The sequence below is a fragment of the Grus americana genome, chromosome 2 (genome assembly GCF_028858705.1).
Source record: "Grus americana isolate bGruAme1 chromosome 2, bGruAme1.mat, whole genome shotgun sequence".
Classification (NCBI taxonomy): domain Eukaryota; kingdom Metazoa; phylum Chordata; class Aves; order Gruiformes; family Gruidae; genus Grus; species Grus americana.
The window spans coordinates 35,022,879-35,039,548 of NC_072853.1; the positions used below are offsets into that span (position 1 = coordinate 35,022,879).

Genomic DNA, 16,670 nt, shown 5'->3' on the forward strand with positions numbered 1-16,670 from the left:
AAGGAGTAAATAGACCATGACTAGCTCTGTTCAGAGGGTCTCAAAACAGTAGACTTCATGAGTCTGCAATAATTTGTTGCTCTCACTAGTGGTTACTGCTAAATATGTAAGAATACAACGACTCCTAAGCCTTACTGTGCAGATCTGCATGACTTCAGCTGAACAAAGCAGTCAAGGATGGATCTAAACAGAAATAAATAGGCTGCTGTGAACTCTCAGCAGTCTTTGGATGCCACAAAAGCCTTTTGGGCATCTAAGCAAGATCATCAGTCCTATGGGAACCAGCAGAGAGCAATGTTCTTGGTTTTTCAAATTTTCTGATAGCCGACATGACGTACTGGTTATTTATTCAAATTGTGTGCTAGCAGAGTTGTAGGTAGCTACAGAGGGCAAATATAAACATATATGTGTATTTGGGGAGGTATATATATGAGAGAAGATTATTTTAAAGCTGTTAACTGCATTCGTCATAAACCCAGATTTTGCATTTCCTTCATGCTGGAGACAACAAAACCTGTGAAATAGCTGTCACCTGCTCTATGTCTGAAATGATCTGATGTTATTTTCAATCTGCAGTGCTCTTCAGTTAAGAGGAATTACATGTTTACAGATGGAAGCATCATCAAAGTCTTTCCTTTGCTTGTTTATACTGTTCAGTCCCTTGATGTTTAATGTGTAATAGGAGCAGCTTGATTTGTATCTGCCAGCCTGGAGAAAAGTCAAATCACATACAACCATCCCTACACTTGAACACTTGTCTTTCATGGAGAGCTTAGGTCTTTTACTAATTAAGCTGTTCAGACATAACATATCAGTTTTTTCTGTTATTCAAGTATTTCTGTGATTTTTTTTTTAACAGTTATCTTTAAACATGTCAGAGAATTTGTAACAACTGAAAACGGAAGAACTAATCCCAGAATGGTTTGCTAGACATTTTTCTATCAATACTGGGTTTTAGACATCTGACACTTGATCAGGGAACAGAAATGAACCATGCAAAGAAAGATAAGCCCAATTCAGTTTTGGCTGTCAGACTGTGAAGGGCACAAAGATTAAATTTAAACACATACAGTTAATGCCTTTAAAAGGATGAAAATACTGCAGTTTTGTTTCCCCACTGGATTTTAATGCCTGAAGATATTTAAAGGACTGTTAAAAAAACTAACATTGCCACAGATTATTTGAATTCATGTCAATATGTATGTTATTTAAACAGCTTAATTACACCATATTTTTTTTAGTTATAAATGCATAAATTGCACTATTACAGCTCATAAAGAATTATTTTGTTTGCCATTATGTTCTAGATATTTTTTCAAGCCTCCTCAAAACTATTTCAGATTAAAACTTTATTCCATGGTCAATGTATCCTTTCTGTTCTCATTCGTTATGAAGATTTCAATTCGTCGTCATTGTTGTTGTTGTTATTGTTGTTATTATTATTAAATGGCAGAAATAAATATGTGTGTGCTACAGCTTTTGGAAGAGAGAAAGACAAATAAGCACTGAGCCACTAAGCCTGTAGTTGTGATTTTTTTCTTAGTATATTTTCTTCCATCCATCACAGTAATGAAGTCTTTGGATTCAGATACTAGAACTATAATCTAATAAATTACAGACTGCCAAAGTCCCTTAGGAAAAGCATGAAGCATACTCCTAGAAGAATTTATGATTGGGGAGTTTATCTTAGATTTTTTGAAGCCAGCAAATCCCCCAGAATTTTAAATAAATTTTCACATTTTTCCTGTAATGTAATTTTCATACAACTAGCGTGTTGCAAGCTATATATATTATAATGTGAAGAGAGATCAGATACTGTTTTTATATTATGTATTTTGCTCTACAAATGCTTTGGTATTCCTTGCTAAAATATCTGTAACGCTGTGTACATTTTTTGCCCTAAAATTAAAAAAAAACCCCTTATCTTTAAAAAACCCCTTCAACTCTGTATACAGGAGAAGTTAAGACAGATAGACATTGTCTGGGATGACTTTTGACATAGGTTTCCTGAATAGGTGTACTGATTAATAGAGTGTCCAAAAGTTTTCTAACTAGATTTAATCTAACAAAAAAAACCATAAAAATGTATTGTTTTCTAAAAAATAGCATTTGATTTCATATTTTCTGATTTTTTTTTATTTTTACAAGTAATTGAAAGTGGTAAAAATCAGTATAACACTGAAAAATATTAAGATAATATTTTAAATTGAAAAAAAAGTCCATTTTGATACAAAAATAATTCCTAGTCTCTTCCTCTAAGCTGTTCTTATTTTTCATCTAGCTGTACCCCTGTGATGATGATTTGTTGTTGCTTTCTTACACACAGAGTCTAGAATAGCTGCCAGATACTAGTTTTGTTGATAGCAGTCGTAATACCTACTATTTTATTTCATTTGTCCCAGGTAGAGAAAAGTTTAAAAAAAAAAAAGTGTGGCAGGGATGAAATCCAATGCATTAAATGTACCTTAGAAATTCTCTAAGCAAATGATCACAACAGTCCATGTGTTCCCATTTCCTTGAGCAGACTTGCCTTCTCTGCGCACAGTCCTTACTATATGGGGTTCAAATTTATTTACCTCCTTTTTTTTCTTCACTTGACTACGTCAACAAGAGCAGCTGAAGCTCAAGTGTGCATCTATTTTTTTTATGCTTCCAGCTAGATTCAGAAGCTCTCTTCAGTCAACCAATATAATTGGCTTTGGTGATCGGAAACAACAAATTGTTTGCAAATATTCCTTCACCCCTTTCCAAAAAACCTCCTGTCTGCAGGAGGAAAATACTGCTCACTAAGGAGACTTAGTAATAAAATTGGATAGGATATAATCTATCCTGTAAAGTAGGAGAGGATATAGTCTGTCCTATAAAGTAGGATAGACAAATGCACATCAAGATTTATACTTTTCTCAAGATGTACTTGGCACTTAGTGACACGAAAAGATACTGGCAGTGAATCACCATTAGCAAAAAAGTGGAAAACCCCCTGTGAGCATAGTATACAGAAGGGTACCTTGCCCAAGGTGTAAATTTCCCCACAGGAAAACTTGCTTTCTGCTTGAAATGATGCTGCTCATCTTGCTGAAATTGAAGACTGTGCCATCTTCGAGAATTCTGTGCCAGTGCTAGGGTCAAGTACAATCAATATGAAAGCAAAACTTCATTCATTCAAGCTCCTGACAGAATGATGGATAAAACTGAATATATCACATGGAGAGCCAGCTCCATTATCCAGGGGCAGATTATCTGACGTGCACATAAATAATGCCAGGTTAGTGGGACACCTCAGGTTAGAGAGAGTAGTGTGTAAATGCAACTACTCTAGTGATGCTTAATAGGAATTTAAAACACTTTTTAAATTAAGACGTCTGTGTGTGAGTGTTTTTCCAAACAGGTGAGCAAGAGTGAGGGCCTGAAAGACAGACTAGGGAAATTGAACTGCTTATCTCAATTTTAAGTGAGTTTTCAGAAATGCCCTCTTTTTTTGGGGATGCTGTCCTTCATTCACCTAAAATCTTTCTGAATTGCTGAGTACACATGTGACTAGTATAAGTTACAGAAACATGTACCTTGGCACCCCTGGGTTGCTGAGCGGTTCTGGTTTTATTGATGTGGACCATAGAGGTCTAAAGGAGAATGCCAACAGGTTCTGAATCTTCGCATAAGGTGGCAGCTGATTCCTCAACAAACACGTAGATTGGTGTTTGCCATAAGACTATTCATATATTTGTAGGCATGTTCATGCTGACCACTGCGGGAGTCTAACATCCACGCAGTTCAGAGGACGAAACTAAATATTTCAAGTTTCTTATTTTTAATGGAGTAAGAGGGCAGCCTCCAGTGAGATGATGACAGAACTTACATCAGATGTCTGAAATACCTAATGTAAACAGTGCCTAAATCATCTAATCTCACTTCCTGTAAACAAAAGTCCATGTCATTTTTTTTCTCAGAAAATGGATTAAAGAGGACTTTTAGTACACTGCATAATATCATTTTAAAGACTGAGAAAGATCTATCTTTTTCTCTGTAAAATATACCCAAAACATTTCAAGATTGACTACACCCAAATTCAGCTTCTAATCATTGGATCTGTTATATCTTTATCTGAAACACTTGTCTTCCCCATTTTGTCTTCCCCATTTTCCACTGTCAGATACCCATGTGTACTCCATAAGTGGCTTCTAAGTGTTTCTTCAATAATGAGTAGACATGAGGCTCAAGAAGTTTAAGTTAAAAAGCTTATCTCTTTAGAACCTCAATTATTCTCCGTCCTGATTTCTTTTTCCTTCTTGAGATGTAGATAAGGTGGGCATTGTTCCATTAGTGGTTTTATGGATTCTGGATTATGTAGTACAGCAAGAACAAAGTCCTGTTTATACTTGATTTTCATCTCTATGTGCATAAAGTCCACATTAACCCTCCCTTTTGCCACAGTAATGTGGAGCTAGCCACATAATCCTTCTGTGCTACTTTCCATGACAGTCTCCCACACTGGCTAGATTTTCTTGTTTCCCAGTGTTCTGTTTCAGTACAGTTAAATGCAATGGGTTTTGGAGTTGTTATCATTGAATTTTAGGTTCAAAAAACCCTCTTGGGTTTTTTTTGAATCCAGAAGTTGTGTAATCTGCTAAGTCTACCATAGTATGGTTTAGCTTGTATGGAGACATTATAAAAGTAAAATACTAAACAACTCTGGAGCAAAAAACAAGTCCTAAGGTAAAATTTGCATATCAACCCTTTTCTTTGATGTCTTCTCCATTAAGTTTTGAGATGTGTCAGAGAGCTAGCTTTTAATCCATTTTGATGTGCCTTGTTAATTCCATGTAATTTATGCTGTTGTTTAATTATGTTGCCATAGGGCACAAAATCAGAAACCTTGACAACAATTCAAGTATGTTAAATCAAGGCAATCTAGATAAGGTACAGGACATACAGTCTTTACATGTGTATGAAGTGTTTGGCAAAATACTCTTATGTTAAAGCATGATGTCTGGCACAATATACTATTCGATTGTAAATCTTTATGGATGTAGACCCAGTTTATTTATGCTGTTATTTATGCGCAAGACTGACATCTGGCTAACCAGTCATTACCCCCAGCTTATTTTTTCAAGTACTGAAATCAGGTTGGCTGTTTGCCAATTGTAAGGAATTTCCTCAGTTTTTCCGGAGCTGTTAACTGAAAGTTAGTATTTTTTCAGTTCCTCTAATATGTGTTAGGACTGAAAAAAACCTAAGAAATGGATTTAGGCTGGGAAGGAGTTTTCATTAGGTAAGGTGATACAGAGCAATGTGCTAGCAGTGTGTACATAACAGATCTGCTTATGCTTCACTACATGAGATTTTACTGGTAGTACCAAGGTAGTCCAGTTCCTGAGTGAAGTCAGTTCATGAAGAAGGAGTGGCTGGTTGAAACTAAAATCTAACAAAGCACAAAGGGAATTCATCAAGTAAAGCACCTCCGTGCCTGGCAAGATCATGGAGCAGACCCTCCTGGAGACTATGCTCAGGCACATGGAAAATAAGGAGGTGATTGGTGACAGCCAACATGGTTTCACTAAGGGCAAATCGTGCCTGACAAACTTGGTGGCCTTCTGTGATGGGCTTACAGCGTTGGTGGACAAGGGAAGGGCAACTGACATCATCTACCTGGACTTGTGCAAGGCATTTGACACTGTCCCACACGACATCCTTGTCTCTAAATTGGAGAGACATGGATTCAATGGATGGTCACAAAGAGTTGTGGTCAATGGCTCAATGTCCAAGTGGAGACCAGTGACAAGTGGCGTTCCTCAGGGGTCAGCATGGGGACCGGCACTGTTCAACATCTTTGTCAGCGACATGGACAATGGGATCAAGTGCACCCTCGGCAAGTTTGCCGATGACACCAAGCTGTGTGGTGTGGTCGACACACTGGAGGGAAGGGATGCCATCCAGAGGGACCTTGACAGGCTGGAGAGGTGGGATCGTGTAAACCTCATGAAGTTCAATGAGGCCAAGTGCAAGGTCCTGCACATGGGTCAGGGCAATCCCAAGCACAACTATAGGCTGGGTGAGGAATGGATTGAAAGCAGCCCCGAGGAGAAGGACTTGGGGGTATTGATTGATGAGAAGCTCAACATGAGCCGGCAGTGTGCGCTTGCAGCCCAGAAAGCCAACCGTGTCCTGGGCTGCATCAAAAGAGGCATGACCAGCAGGTCAAAGGAGGTGATCCTGCCCCTCTACTCTGCTCTTGTGAGACCCCACCTGGAGTACTGCGTCCAGCTCTGGGGATCCCCAGTACAAGAAAAACATGGAGCTGTTGGAGCGAGTCCAGAGGAGGGCCACAAAGCTGATCAGAGGGCTGGAGCACCTCTCCTATGAAGACAGGCTGAGAGAGTTGGGGTTGTTCAGCCTGGAGAAAAGAAGGCTCCATGGAGATCTAATTGCGGCTTATCAGTATCTGAAGGGGGCCTACAGGAAGGCTGGTGAGGGACTGTTTATCAGGGAGTGTAGTGACAGGACAAGGGGTAATGGGTTTAAGCTGAAGGAGGGTCGATTTAGATTAGATGTTAGAAAGAAATTCTTTATTGTTAGAGTGGTGAGGCACTGGCACAGGTTGCCCAGAGAGGTTGTGGATGCCCCATGCCTGGAAGTGTTCAAGACCAGGTTGGATGAGGCTTTGGGCAACCTGGTCTAGTGGAGGGTGTCCCTACCCATGGCAGGGGGGTTGGAACTAGATGATCTTTGAGGTCCCTTCCAACCCAAACCATTCTATGATTCTATGAAGAGTTTTTAAGTTCAGACTGCTTGATTGAGGACATATATGTCATTTGGTCAGTTCAATCTGTAGTTTAGGAACACTTTAAGTTTCTCACTGACATGAGGCTCTGGTATTACAGTATCTGTAAGGCAGACTTTTTCCTCTCTTCATTTCTCTCTGAGACTCCCATTTCTTGCTGGTATTCACTGACCTACCCTGACTTCTGAGGTATATTACAGCAATGAGTTGCTGAGAGTGATGAAGCCAAGAGTTCTTAGGTAGCTCTACATAGTTGTGCACGTATGTATTTTTACTCCTACTATAGCAGAATATTGCTTTTCACCCAGTATTATCACTGAAAGAAGTTGAGGAGGATGACTAGCACACTTGATAAATGCCAGTCTTTCACTTGCAATGTTAAAAAACACATAGATGCTAGATAATCTAGCATTCATTACTGACATATAGTATCAGAAGAATATGGAAATAAAATGGGGACAAGGAGAAAATTAAACTACCAAAGAATCATTCCTTAAAGTTTTCCTCTTTCTCTCCACCTCCTCTTTTCCTGGAAGTGCTATTGATCTCTGTAGTGATTTTATCGGAGCTTGGTTATGCAGAATTTAGCCTGCAATAGATAAAAAGAAATGTAAAAATGTTGGAAAGTTTCATACCTGGTAAAAACCAATAGAATATTCTTTGCTTTCTAGAAAAAACACTGAATTTTAGAATTTAGGAAGATGGAATTGGTTTTTAGAGAATTCTAGATTCAAAAAGAACCATATTTAATGTTACTCAGACAAACCTGTCTGAGCTGTCATTAATTAAATATATCTCTGAGAACTTCAGGTAGGTTTAGCCTTTACTGATTTTTTTTTTTCAATATGGAAATCTGTTAATAAGTAACATTGTTAAGATTATTAATAGGATATTTATTATATATATATAATAGGATTAATATTAGGATAATTTGATAGGAACATAATTGTGTTTCTTCTATTTGGCAAATAGAAAACAGAGAAAATTATTTGTATCATTTTAAGAAATAGAAGGCAAACTCCTGGAAAGCTTTATGCTGAAATCACTATGTTTAATAAAAGCTGGAAAATGAAATAAACATATGTTGCTTACATTTTTAGTTGACTCTGAACAAGGCAGCGTTACAGGTGAATTGAAGGATACCATGGCAATACAAAATAATCTGGAGGGTAACAGACAGTTCTAAATAGGGTTTAAATTTAGATATATATTACATAATGCATTCTAGACACATGGCATTATATACAAGCATTGTTGCTGAAGAATGCTAGATAATGTTGTTTAAGCTCTTCAGCTCTCTATATTCTTCCTTCAAGTCATTTTTTGGACATAAGTAGATAGAAATCTGATTGTAGTATTGCTGGAAGGGGATACTGCTTGTAAGAAGCCCCTAACTCTGTGCTCATAATCTCTTGAGTGTAGCTAAAATGATGTCTATATGTTTACCTACTCAACCAAACACAAAAAGGGAAGATATCAGTAGTGATATCAGTTGTTCCACAGTCTAGAAAGCTCAGGCTTCTTTCAAAATCACACCCTGATATGAGTCCAAATAAAATTTCTAACAATAGCAAAGTTATTCAGTTAGCCATTGGTCCTCCAGCCCTTGCTTACTGATGACAGAGACTGATACAGGGACTATATCACTAGATATAGTCAGCCCTTGCTCACTGGAGATATAAGGACCCCACATACAGTTACCTGATACTACCACTCTCCATGAGCTGCAGCTGCGTGTTCCTTTTTAATGCAACTACAGTTTGATTCCTGCCACAGATACAACTTAATTTTGTCCCTGTCTTGATTACATTTACCACAACTGTGGACTCAATTAGTTAAGTGTATTCTGTCCCTCTAGATATGAATTGGTTTTAGTTTAAACACTTTAATTTTATATTGGTTTGAAGGTTTTCAAGCACGTGTTTGAGACATCATGTGGAATATTACTGGTAGGATAATACTTTCAAGTAGATATACATGTAAAAACACATGGCAGTTTGAAAGCTAATAATGTGTATTACGTGTTACAGTTGCTGAGAATGAATTTTTACAAAGGACTGCCTGTTCACCTAAAAGAAAAATCATTAAGGGTCCTCTGCTGTGGGTAAGAATCTGAATGTAGCATTGCAAAGCAGGTCACTTGTCATTTTCCCATACTGTTTTGCACTCTGTGGATTGTTGCCTACTTTCCTGCATAGTTTCTATTTTGCTGCTGAAACTTCAGATTGACCCTACCTGGAGAATGTGTGCAACAGCATGCAAAGCCTGCTGCAGTCTTTTTCTTGGCTGGGGGAGAGGAAATGAGACTTTTTTTTTTTTAGTTTTCTCTTTCAAAAGTTCTTATAAAGATTTCTTGTCACAGCAAAAGATGTAGAGCTCTCTGGGAAAAAAAGCAATTCTCAAGTAGATGGTGGTCATTCAAATGTGGGTCATTTTGACTTGATATATCATAGACTTAAATTGCCATGAGTAAATACTGATAATAAACAAAACTTCAAGAATTTACAGTGACAAAATTACTCCAGGAACAAAAGGTAAAAAAGGCTTTCCCAAACTGTGTAAAACATAAATGGAGCAAATGGATTCTATTTCAGTGGGGCTACCCTGCTTTGATAGCTCTCCCTTATAAACATTGTCATTAAAAACATATTTCTATATAGTCTCTGATACACTTCAATAGTGTGGGGGTCAGTGCAAGGCAGAGTAAAACAAGTACAAACAAAATGTAGTACCAAGCAGCAGTAACTGTAAGCAGGTAATTTGGAAAACTTAGACACAAATCAAGTGTGGAAGTCAGAATAAAAATAGTAAAAAAGGAAATTAAATAGCAACAGAAAAATTATTTGATTCTAACACTTATGACTAAGTGTGCAGGACGTGAAAGAAATGTCTGAATATACAGTTGCAAATTGAGATAATAAAGTACACACTGCTGAAGTTAGCCAGTTAAGCATCCGAATGCCAAGGTGATAAACAGCAAATAATGCAAATAATGAAAAGCCTGTGTTCACAGGCAATGCACAGTACTTCTATTCTGTACAGAAGGGCCGGCTCTGCCGGTTTCTCCTGTTCTTTTCACATTTGCTATATGTTGTCAGTGATATTTGCTGAAGAGGCCGTGTCGTGGTTCAACCCCAGCCAGCAGCTAAGCACTACACAGCCACTCACTCACTTACCCCACGGCAGGATGGGGGAGAAAATCAGAAGGGTAAAAGTAAGAAAACTTATGGGTTGAGATAAAGACAGTTTAATAAGTAAAGTAAAAGCCACGCATACAGGCAAAACAAGACAAGGAATTCATTCACCACTTCCCATGGGCAGGCAGGTGTTCAGCCATCTCCAGGAAAGCAGGACACCATCACTCCAAACATCCTCCTCTTCCTTCTTCCCCCAGCTTTATATGCTGAGCATGATCTCATACGGTATGGAATATCCCTTTGGTCAGTTGGGGTCAGCTGTCCCAGCTGTGTCCCCTCCCAACTCCTTGTGCACCTCCAGCCTACTCGCTGGTGGGGTGGGGTGAGAAGCAGAAAAGGCCTTGGCTCTGTGTAGGCACTGCTCAGCAGTAACAAAAACATCCCTGTTTTCAGTACAAATCCAAAACATAGCCCTGTACTATGTATTATGAAAAAAATTGACTCTATCCCAGCCAAAACCAGCACATTTTCCACCCCTTATTCCATACTATTCACATCATGCTGAGGTCCCACATTATCCAATACAACCTCATTACCCACCACCCCCCTTCCCATCCTTTGATATAATACACAGATATAATTCCTTTAGTCTGTGGACCACCCCTATAAAATGTCTTTCAAATGTCCGTAAATGTCCACTGAGTTCATTTAGCCCGTGACTTTGGGCCCCATCTCTTATGGTGGTCACTCAGCACGCGAGAGGTGATGTCTTGTATGGAATTACTGGACACCAAAGCCAGCTCAGGTCGTGTCACTGCTGCACTTACACTGCTTCTTATAAGGCTTGTCCTTCACTGGTTCAGGTGGTTCCTGCTGTAGTAATTCCTGTAACATGCAACTCAAATTATGGGTTACAACAATTTAAAGGTATTTCCATTACAATCTCCACCACTGGTCAGTTTGGACCAGACCATTGGGTTTAACATTGCAATGAACTCCTTCCCTTGCTCCTGCTCCAGCTTGGACTTATCCACAGACTGCAGTTCCTTAGGGGTGTACCTGCTCCAAGTGGAGCCTTATCTATAAGCCACAGTCTCTCCAGAGGTATACCTGCTGCAGCATAGACTTATCCACAGCCACAGTCACTTTGAGGTGCATCTGTTCCAGTGTGGCCTTCTCCATGGGCCATAATGCCTTCAGAGATATACCTGCTCCAGCATGGCAATACACACAGCCACAATTCCTTCAGAAGTAAACCTGCTCCAGCATGGCCTTACCCATGGCTGTAGTCCCTCCGGGGGTGTACCTGCTCTGTCATGAGCTTATCCATGGCCACACACTTTGAGGTGCTCCAGCATGACCTCATGCACAGCCATGATGCTTCAAGGTGTACATGCTGCAGTATGGACTTATCCTTGGGCCACAATCCCTTGAGAGATATGCCCGCTGTGGCACAGATATAACCATGGCCCCAGACACTTTGAGATATACCTGCTCTGGTGTGGACTTATTCACGGCCATAGAGGCTTTAGTGTGCCCTATTCCTGCAAGGGCTCATCCACAGGTCACAGTCCCTTCCCCTCAAGTTCACACTGGAGTTCCAGCCTGTCCAGTACAGCAGAACAGAAACAGCAGTGATGCCCTGGCCATCTGCCAGCCCAGGCGCATCGCCATCGCTGTTGTCAAATTGTTCCCAGGCACAGCGCAGTAAGACGATAAGCAGTACAGCAGTACAGCAAGCAGTGAAAGCAAAAAGCAGCCACTAACGAGCACTAGACTCTACTGTACAGTAAGGCAAGCAAGCCCCATGGCAAGCACAGGAGCCTGCCAATTAATAGCTAAACAGCAATAACAGCTATAAATTCGATCTAGCACATTCCAATCAAATCTGTTGTTATCTCCAACCCTTCGAGTCCCACGTTGGGCGCCAAAAAAGACTGTCGTGGTTTAACCGCAGCCGGCAGCTGAGCACCACGCAGCTGCTCGCTCACTCCCTCACAGTGGGATAAGGGAGAGAATCGGAAGTGTAAAAGTAAGAAAACTTATGGGTTGAGATAAAGACAGTTTAATAAGTAAAGCAAAAGCCACGCATACAGGCAAAACAAGACAAGGAATTCATTCACCACTTCCCATGGGCAGGCCGGTGTTCAGCTATCTCCAGGAAAGCAGGGCTCCATCACGTGTGATGGTTACTTGGGAAGACAAACACCATCACTCCAAACATCCTCCTCTTCCTTCTTTCTCCAGCTTTATATGCTGAGCATGATGTCATATGGTATGGAATATCCCTTTGGTCAGTTGGGGTCAGCTGTCCCAGCTGTGTCCCCTCCCAACTCCTTGTGGACCTCCAGCCTACTCACTGGTGGGGTGGGGTGAGAAGCAGAAAAGGCCTTGGCTCTGTGCAAGCACTGCTCAGCAGTAAAGAAAACATCCTTGTGTTAACAACACTGTTTCCAGCACAAATCCAAAACACAGCCCCATACTAGCTACTGTGAAGAAAATTAACTCTATCCCAGCCAAAACCAGCACAGGCCATTAGGGAAGTGTCTCAGCACAGCCACGTGCACACACTTGTGGCTGGCTGGTTGAAGGCCTGCTCAGGAGCATAAACGCTGTTCTTGCGCCTCAACCTCCCGCGCCTGTTGAGTTCCTCTTGCTGCATTGTCTCTCAGCGACAGTACAGCACTGAGGCTCCACTTAAGTGTGTCACTGAGACATGCCTTGGCAGCGTTTGCGTCTGAACATTCGCTCCTGTTCTGGGCTGCTGGAACTCCTGACTGTGAGCACAAAAAGGGCAGAATAGCAGGAAGTGTGAGTTTAAAAAAAAAAAAAAAAAGGTGGGAGATAAGGCAGCCAAGGAAAGCAGCGTTCACTTACCTTCTGTTCCATTAGCTTCTTCCTGCGGTGGCTTGCTTCTGCCCAGCTCCATGTGACAAAGTTTCACTAGCTTATTACTCATGTCTCCATTTAGTTCCCTCACTTCTTTGATACTGTATGTTTAGACTACATGTGTGATTTGCTTCTTGGATATAGTACCATACAAAATTCACAGGCATCAATAAATAACTGTACTGTCCTGGCAGTATATTTTCCTGATGCTGGTCACTTAGTATATTAGCTTTTAGAATGTCTGTTGTAGCGGTGGCAATAGTATTAGTCTATTTTTATATGGGAATAGTCTGGTTGTTCTATCATCACAAAAGGATGATCAGTGTCTAGTTTATCTATGTGCAGACTACATTATTGTCTCACAAAACAATGTGCTAGGATTGCTTCATTAAGTTTATGCTACATAGACATAATTATGCAGGAGCTAAGAATAGCTCATCTAATTGAAAATAATGATTATAGAGAAAGAACGGGTTTGATTACTCTTACTAAGCGAGCACATACCGTCCAACCATTCATGAACCGCTCGGAACACATATGGGATTATACAATGTATTTGTTTTGATTAACAGTTTCTTTCCCCCATCCTGGGTACAAGTTAAAGGTGTTGCTGCTTCTTTGCTCATTAATCTTTTTTCTCTCAGTGACCTAGAGGGACCTGCGAGAAGGCAGCATGAACTGCTATTTATCCAGTAAATTATGACAAGCTAAGCTTTGCAATAAAATTCAACATTTATCCCCACACACATTTTAGGGAGGAAGTAACTTAAATCTTCTCCAGGCACCACAAATGAAACTGTCTATGTGGTTTTTTTATGTCTGTGTTTATACTAGTACCCAACGGGATTAAGCATCCTTTTAGAAATGCAAAGTCTGCCATACTGTTAATCTCTTGGTGCTCATTCTGGTTAATGCTAACATTTAATTCTTGCTTCATCTAAAAGACATGGAACTCTTCTTTAGCTCAAAGATGCTGCTGCTGTTGTCTTCAACTAATTTTTTTCTTACTTCAGTGTCAGTTTTCTACTAGAATGTTATGAGAAAATTCCTGAGATCATGAAATTTAATATATCTGGTTTAGAAATGTTATTAATATCTCTAGAGGCTCAAAACACTATGCCAGTTTGCCATGTTTAGCTTCCCCTCCGTTCTAATGAACCATTTCGTAGCTCTAGGCTATGTGCTAATGCTGTAGAGGCACAGAGACACGACTGCCATCAGGAATTTTTAAACAGATGTCTGTTTAAAAAATGAAGTTGGGGGGAGGGGGAAGATGGGACAAACAGTGATGCAATCTTGCAGTAACACAAGTATCGATTTACACAGTTTGGAATCAGAGGCACTTGCACAAGCTGTTCTTGAGGCTTTTCAAGAAATAGCAGAAGGAAAAAGTGGAAGCAGAGGGCAGATTACTTTACAAAAGTATTCCAAACTGTTGTTTTAACTTCAGAAAAGTTACCTTGGTTTGGATTTGAAATTCAGTGAGTTACAAGAATTTGAAAGTCTCCATTTATACAAGTGCCTACTGAAGCGTTAAATGCATTTTCCATCCTGTTCCTTTCCAACACAGTCTGATTGTGGAAGACATTTCTCAGATTTTTGGGCCAACTTACCTCAGTTTTGCTCTTCAAAAATTTTACGTGGCACCCATCACTGGGCATTAACTTTGTAATGTTGTAAAGGTAATAGCATTCCACAGTCCCCTTGAACACTGTGTATCCTGGTCTCACAGCCCCCTGTTTAGGAGTCAGTGTGGTGGCCCAGTCTGACCTTCTGTACACTTCTGTACACGTTCTGGTGACATATATTAAAATTGTAATCCCAGGTTTTGATCAGATACTATTTTTTTTTTCTATTTAGAAATTTTAATTCTAAGGTTGGACTGTAAATTTTATACGTACAAGTAGATGTGATACAAGGATGAACGGGACTGAAGAACTGAGTAGAATAATGTGTTGATTCTGAAATACTTTGACTGATTTGCAGTTACTCACAGCAAGTTGGCATAAGAGTGCACTATACAGTATAGTGTATGGTAGCTGGGGGCAGTAGTCCTTTGCTCTCACATTATTGGTGCAACTCATAAAAGACTCCTCTGCATATAAACTGTTTTCTACTCTGTACAGAACTGCACATGCAAGAGCTAAAGCTGATGCTGCGGATCAGGCTGCTCAGGCTGCTCGCCAGGAATGTGATATTGCAAGAGCAGTTGCCAGAGAACTTTCACCAAATTTCTACCAACCAGGTAATTAATTATACGCTGGGGTTTTTCTGGCTAATTTTTTTTTCTTGCAGTGAAAGGATTCTCTGTTAAATTAAAAAGTTGATTTCATTTTGAATGTTGTCATTTGTACAGAAACAATAGTCATGTGTACGTAATGAAGAGTGTACATTGCTCAAGGAGATTTTGTTTTCATTTTTTAATCATTTCATGACTGTTGCTTTTTATGAAAACAGTTGAGTGTTGAAAAGTCAGTATCAACCATACAACTTTGCCTCAAATTAATAGCTTCTTCAGGACAGTGTTAAAGACAGACTTCAGAGAACTTAAATCAACAGAAATTTGGGTTATTTTAGTGTGTTGATTACAAGAAAGATCCTTAGCTTTTTTACTGACGAAGGGAATTCTTGGCAGTCTTGGTTAGCTTGGTTAGTTCTGGAGAATTACACATATATAACCTGTGAGGGAATCTTCCTCTATTATGCCTGTGATGCTCTGTGGAACATTAGTCCCATACTCAAGATATCATAGAATTAAGTCTGTGTCACCTATATCAACATTGCAACCCATTTTCACCTGTAATGTGGTTTGGAAAGTTGCTATATAAAAAGAAGCAGAGTGGGTTTTGCTTTGTTTTTCTAATGTCTTTCCACGAGGCTAATATTCTTGTGTACTACTCTTTAGCTTAAGTTGAATAGATAAAATGGAACTCCACTTGCCATTTTAATGTATTTTCATTAGTCTGTCCTTTCTTTCACCTGTCAAATGAGTTGAGTCATATCTTGTTATTACTTTTCAAGAACTTGCTTGCACTTGTATGCTAATATAGTTTATAGCTCTGAGATTCATTTTCACTTGCCTTCATCTTCTGCACATCCTTGTTTCAGCCACAAATGCCTTTATCCTTAAATGTACTCATATGGTGGATGCAGGCTAATATCATGACCACAAAATCAAAGAACAACATTCTTCAACATTTTCTAACAATCCACCTATTTCCTTCAATTTTTAGTATAAATGTCCACTATCTATAACTTGTTACTAAACTATTACTATCAGTTAGCTGACAGAAAAGAACGCATTTTCTTCTTTATTCCTAAGTGTTTAGTTGTAGAGAGCAATCTGTGTATTTTGTGGTTGGAAGGATTGGGGTGCTCTTTTTTATTTGCTTAGTGCACAAGTCAAGGGCTGGTCACCTCGTGAAGGTTAGAATCTCCATTTCCCTTCTTAGTCTTGTAACCTTTCTTTGTAGCCATCCTGATTTAAATTCATCTTTCGTGAACACGGCTGTCCAGAACTGTAGGTAAAGCTCAACAGAACTATTTCCAGTAGTAAGACTTTACTGGCTTTACAATGGTATCAATATGTACCTTTCACTCCTGGAAATTACCTTAATACAACCTCTCCTGTGGACTTATAGTAGGGGCCCATACTTACTCCTATGATAGCCAAGTCTTTTTCTTTTTTCATTATTTCATTCTTCCGCTAACTGATGAACACCCAATTTATATCAGCAGTTGATCTTATCAGTTATAAGTTAAGAAGTCATAAGCTTAGGCACACAAAGAACTGGTAACAGGGACCCTGTCAAAGGAAAGCTTGATTGAGAATAGAAGTGAGAGGGAATTAAAGCATTTGGAATGAA

At 39.5% G+C, this 16,670-nt stretch overlaps 1 protein-coding gene across 5 annotated transcripts in view; it reads left to right on the forward strand.

Annotated features, from left to right (window-relative positions):
• JPH1 (junctophilin 1) overlaps nt 1-16,670 on the forward strand; it is an 87,226-nt gene that overhangs the window by 42,456 nt on the left and 28,100 nt on the right. For all 5 annotated transcript variants that reach the window (XM_054816850.1, XM_054816847.1, XM_054816849.1 and 2 more), the window contains exon 3: nt 14,931-15,049. In XM_054816850.1, the coding sequence (XP_054672825.1) occupies nt 14,931-15,049 (119 nt within the window). The remainder of the gene's footprint in view (nt 1-14,930; nt 15,050-16,670) is intronic.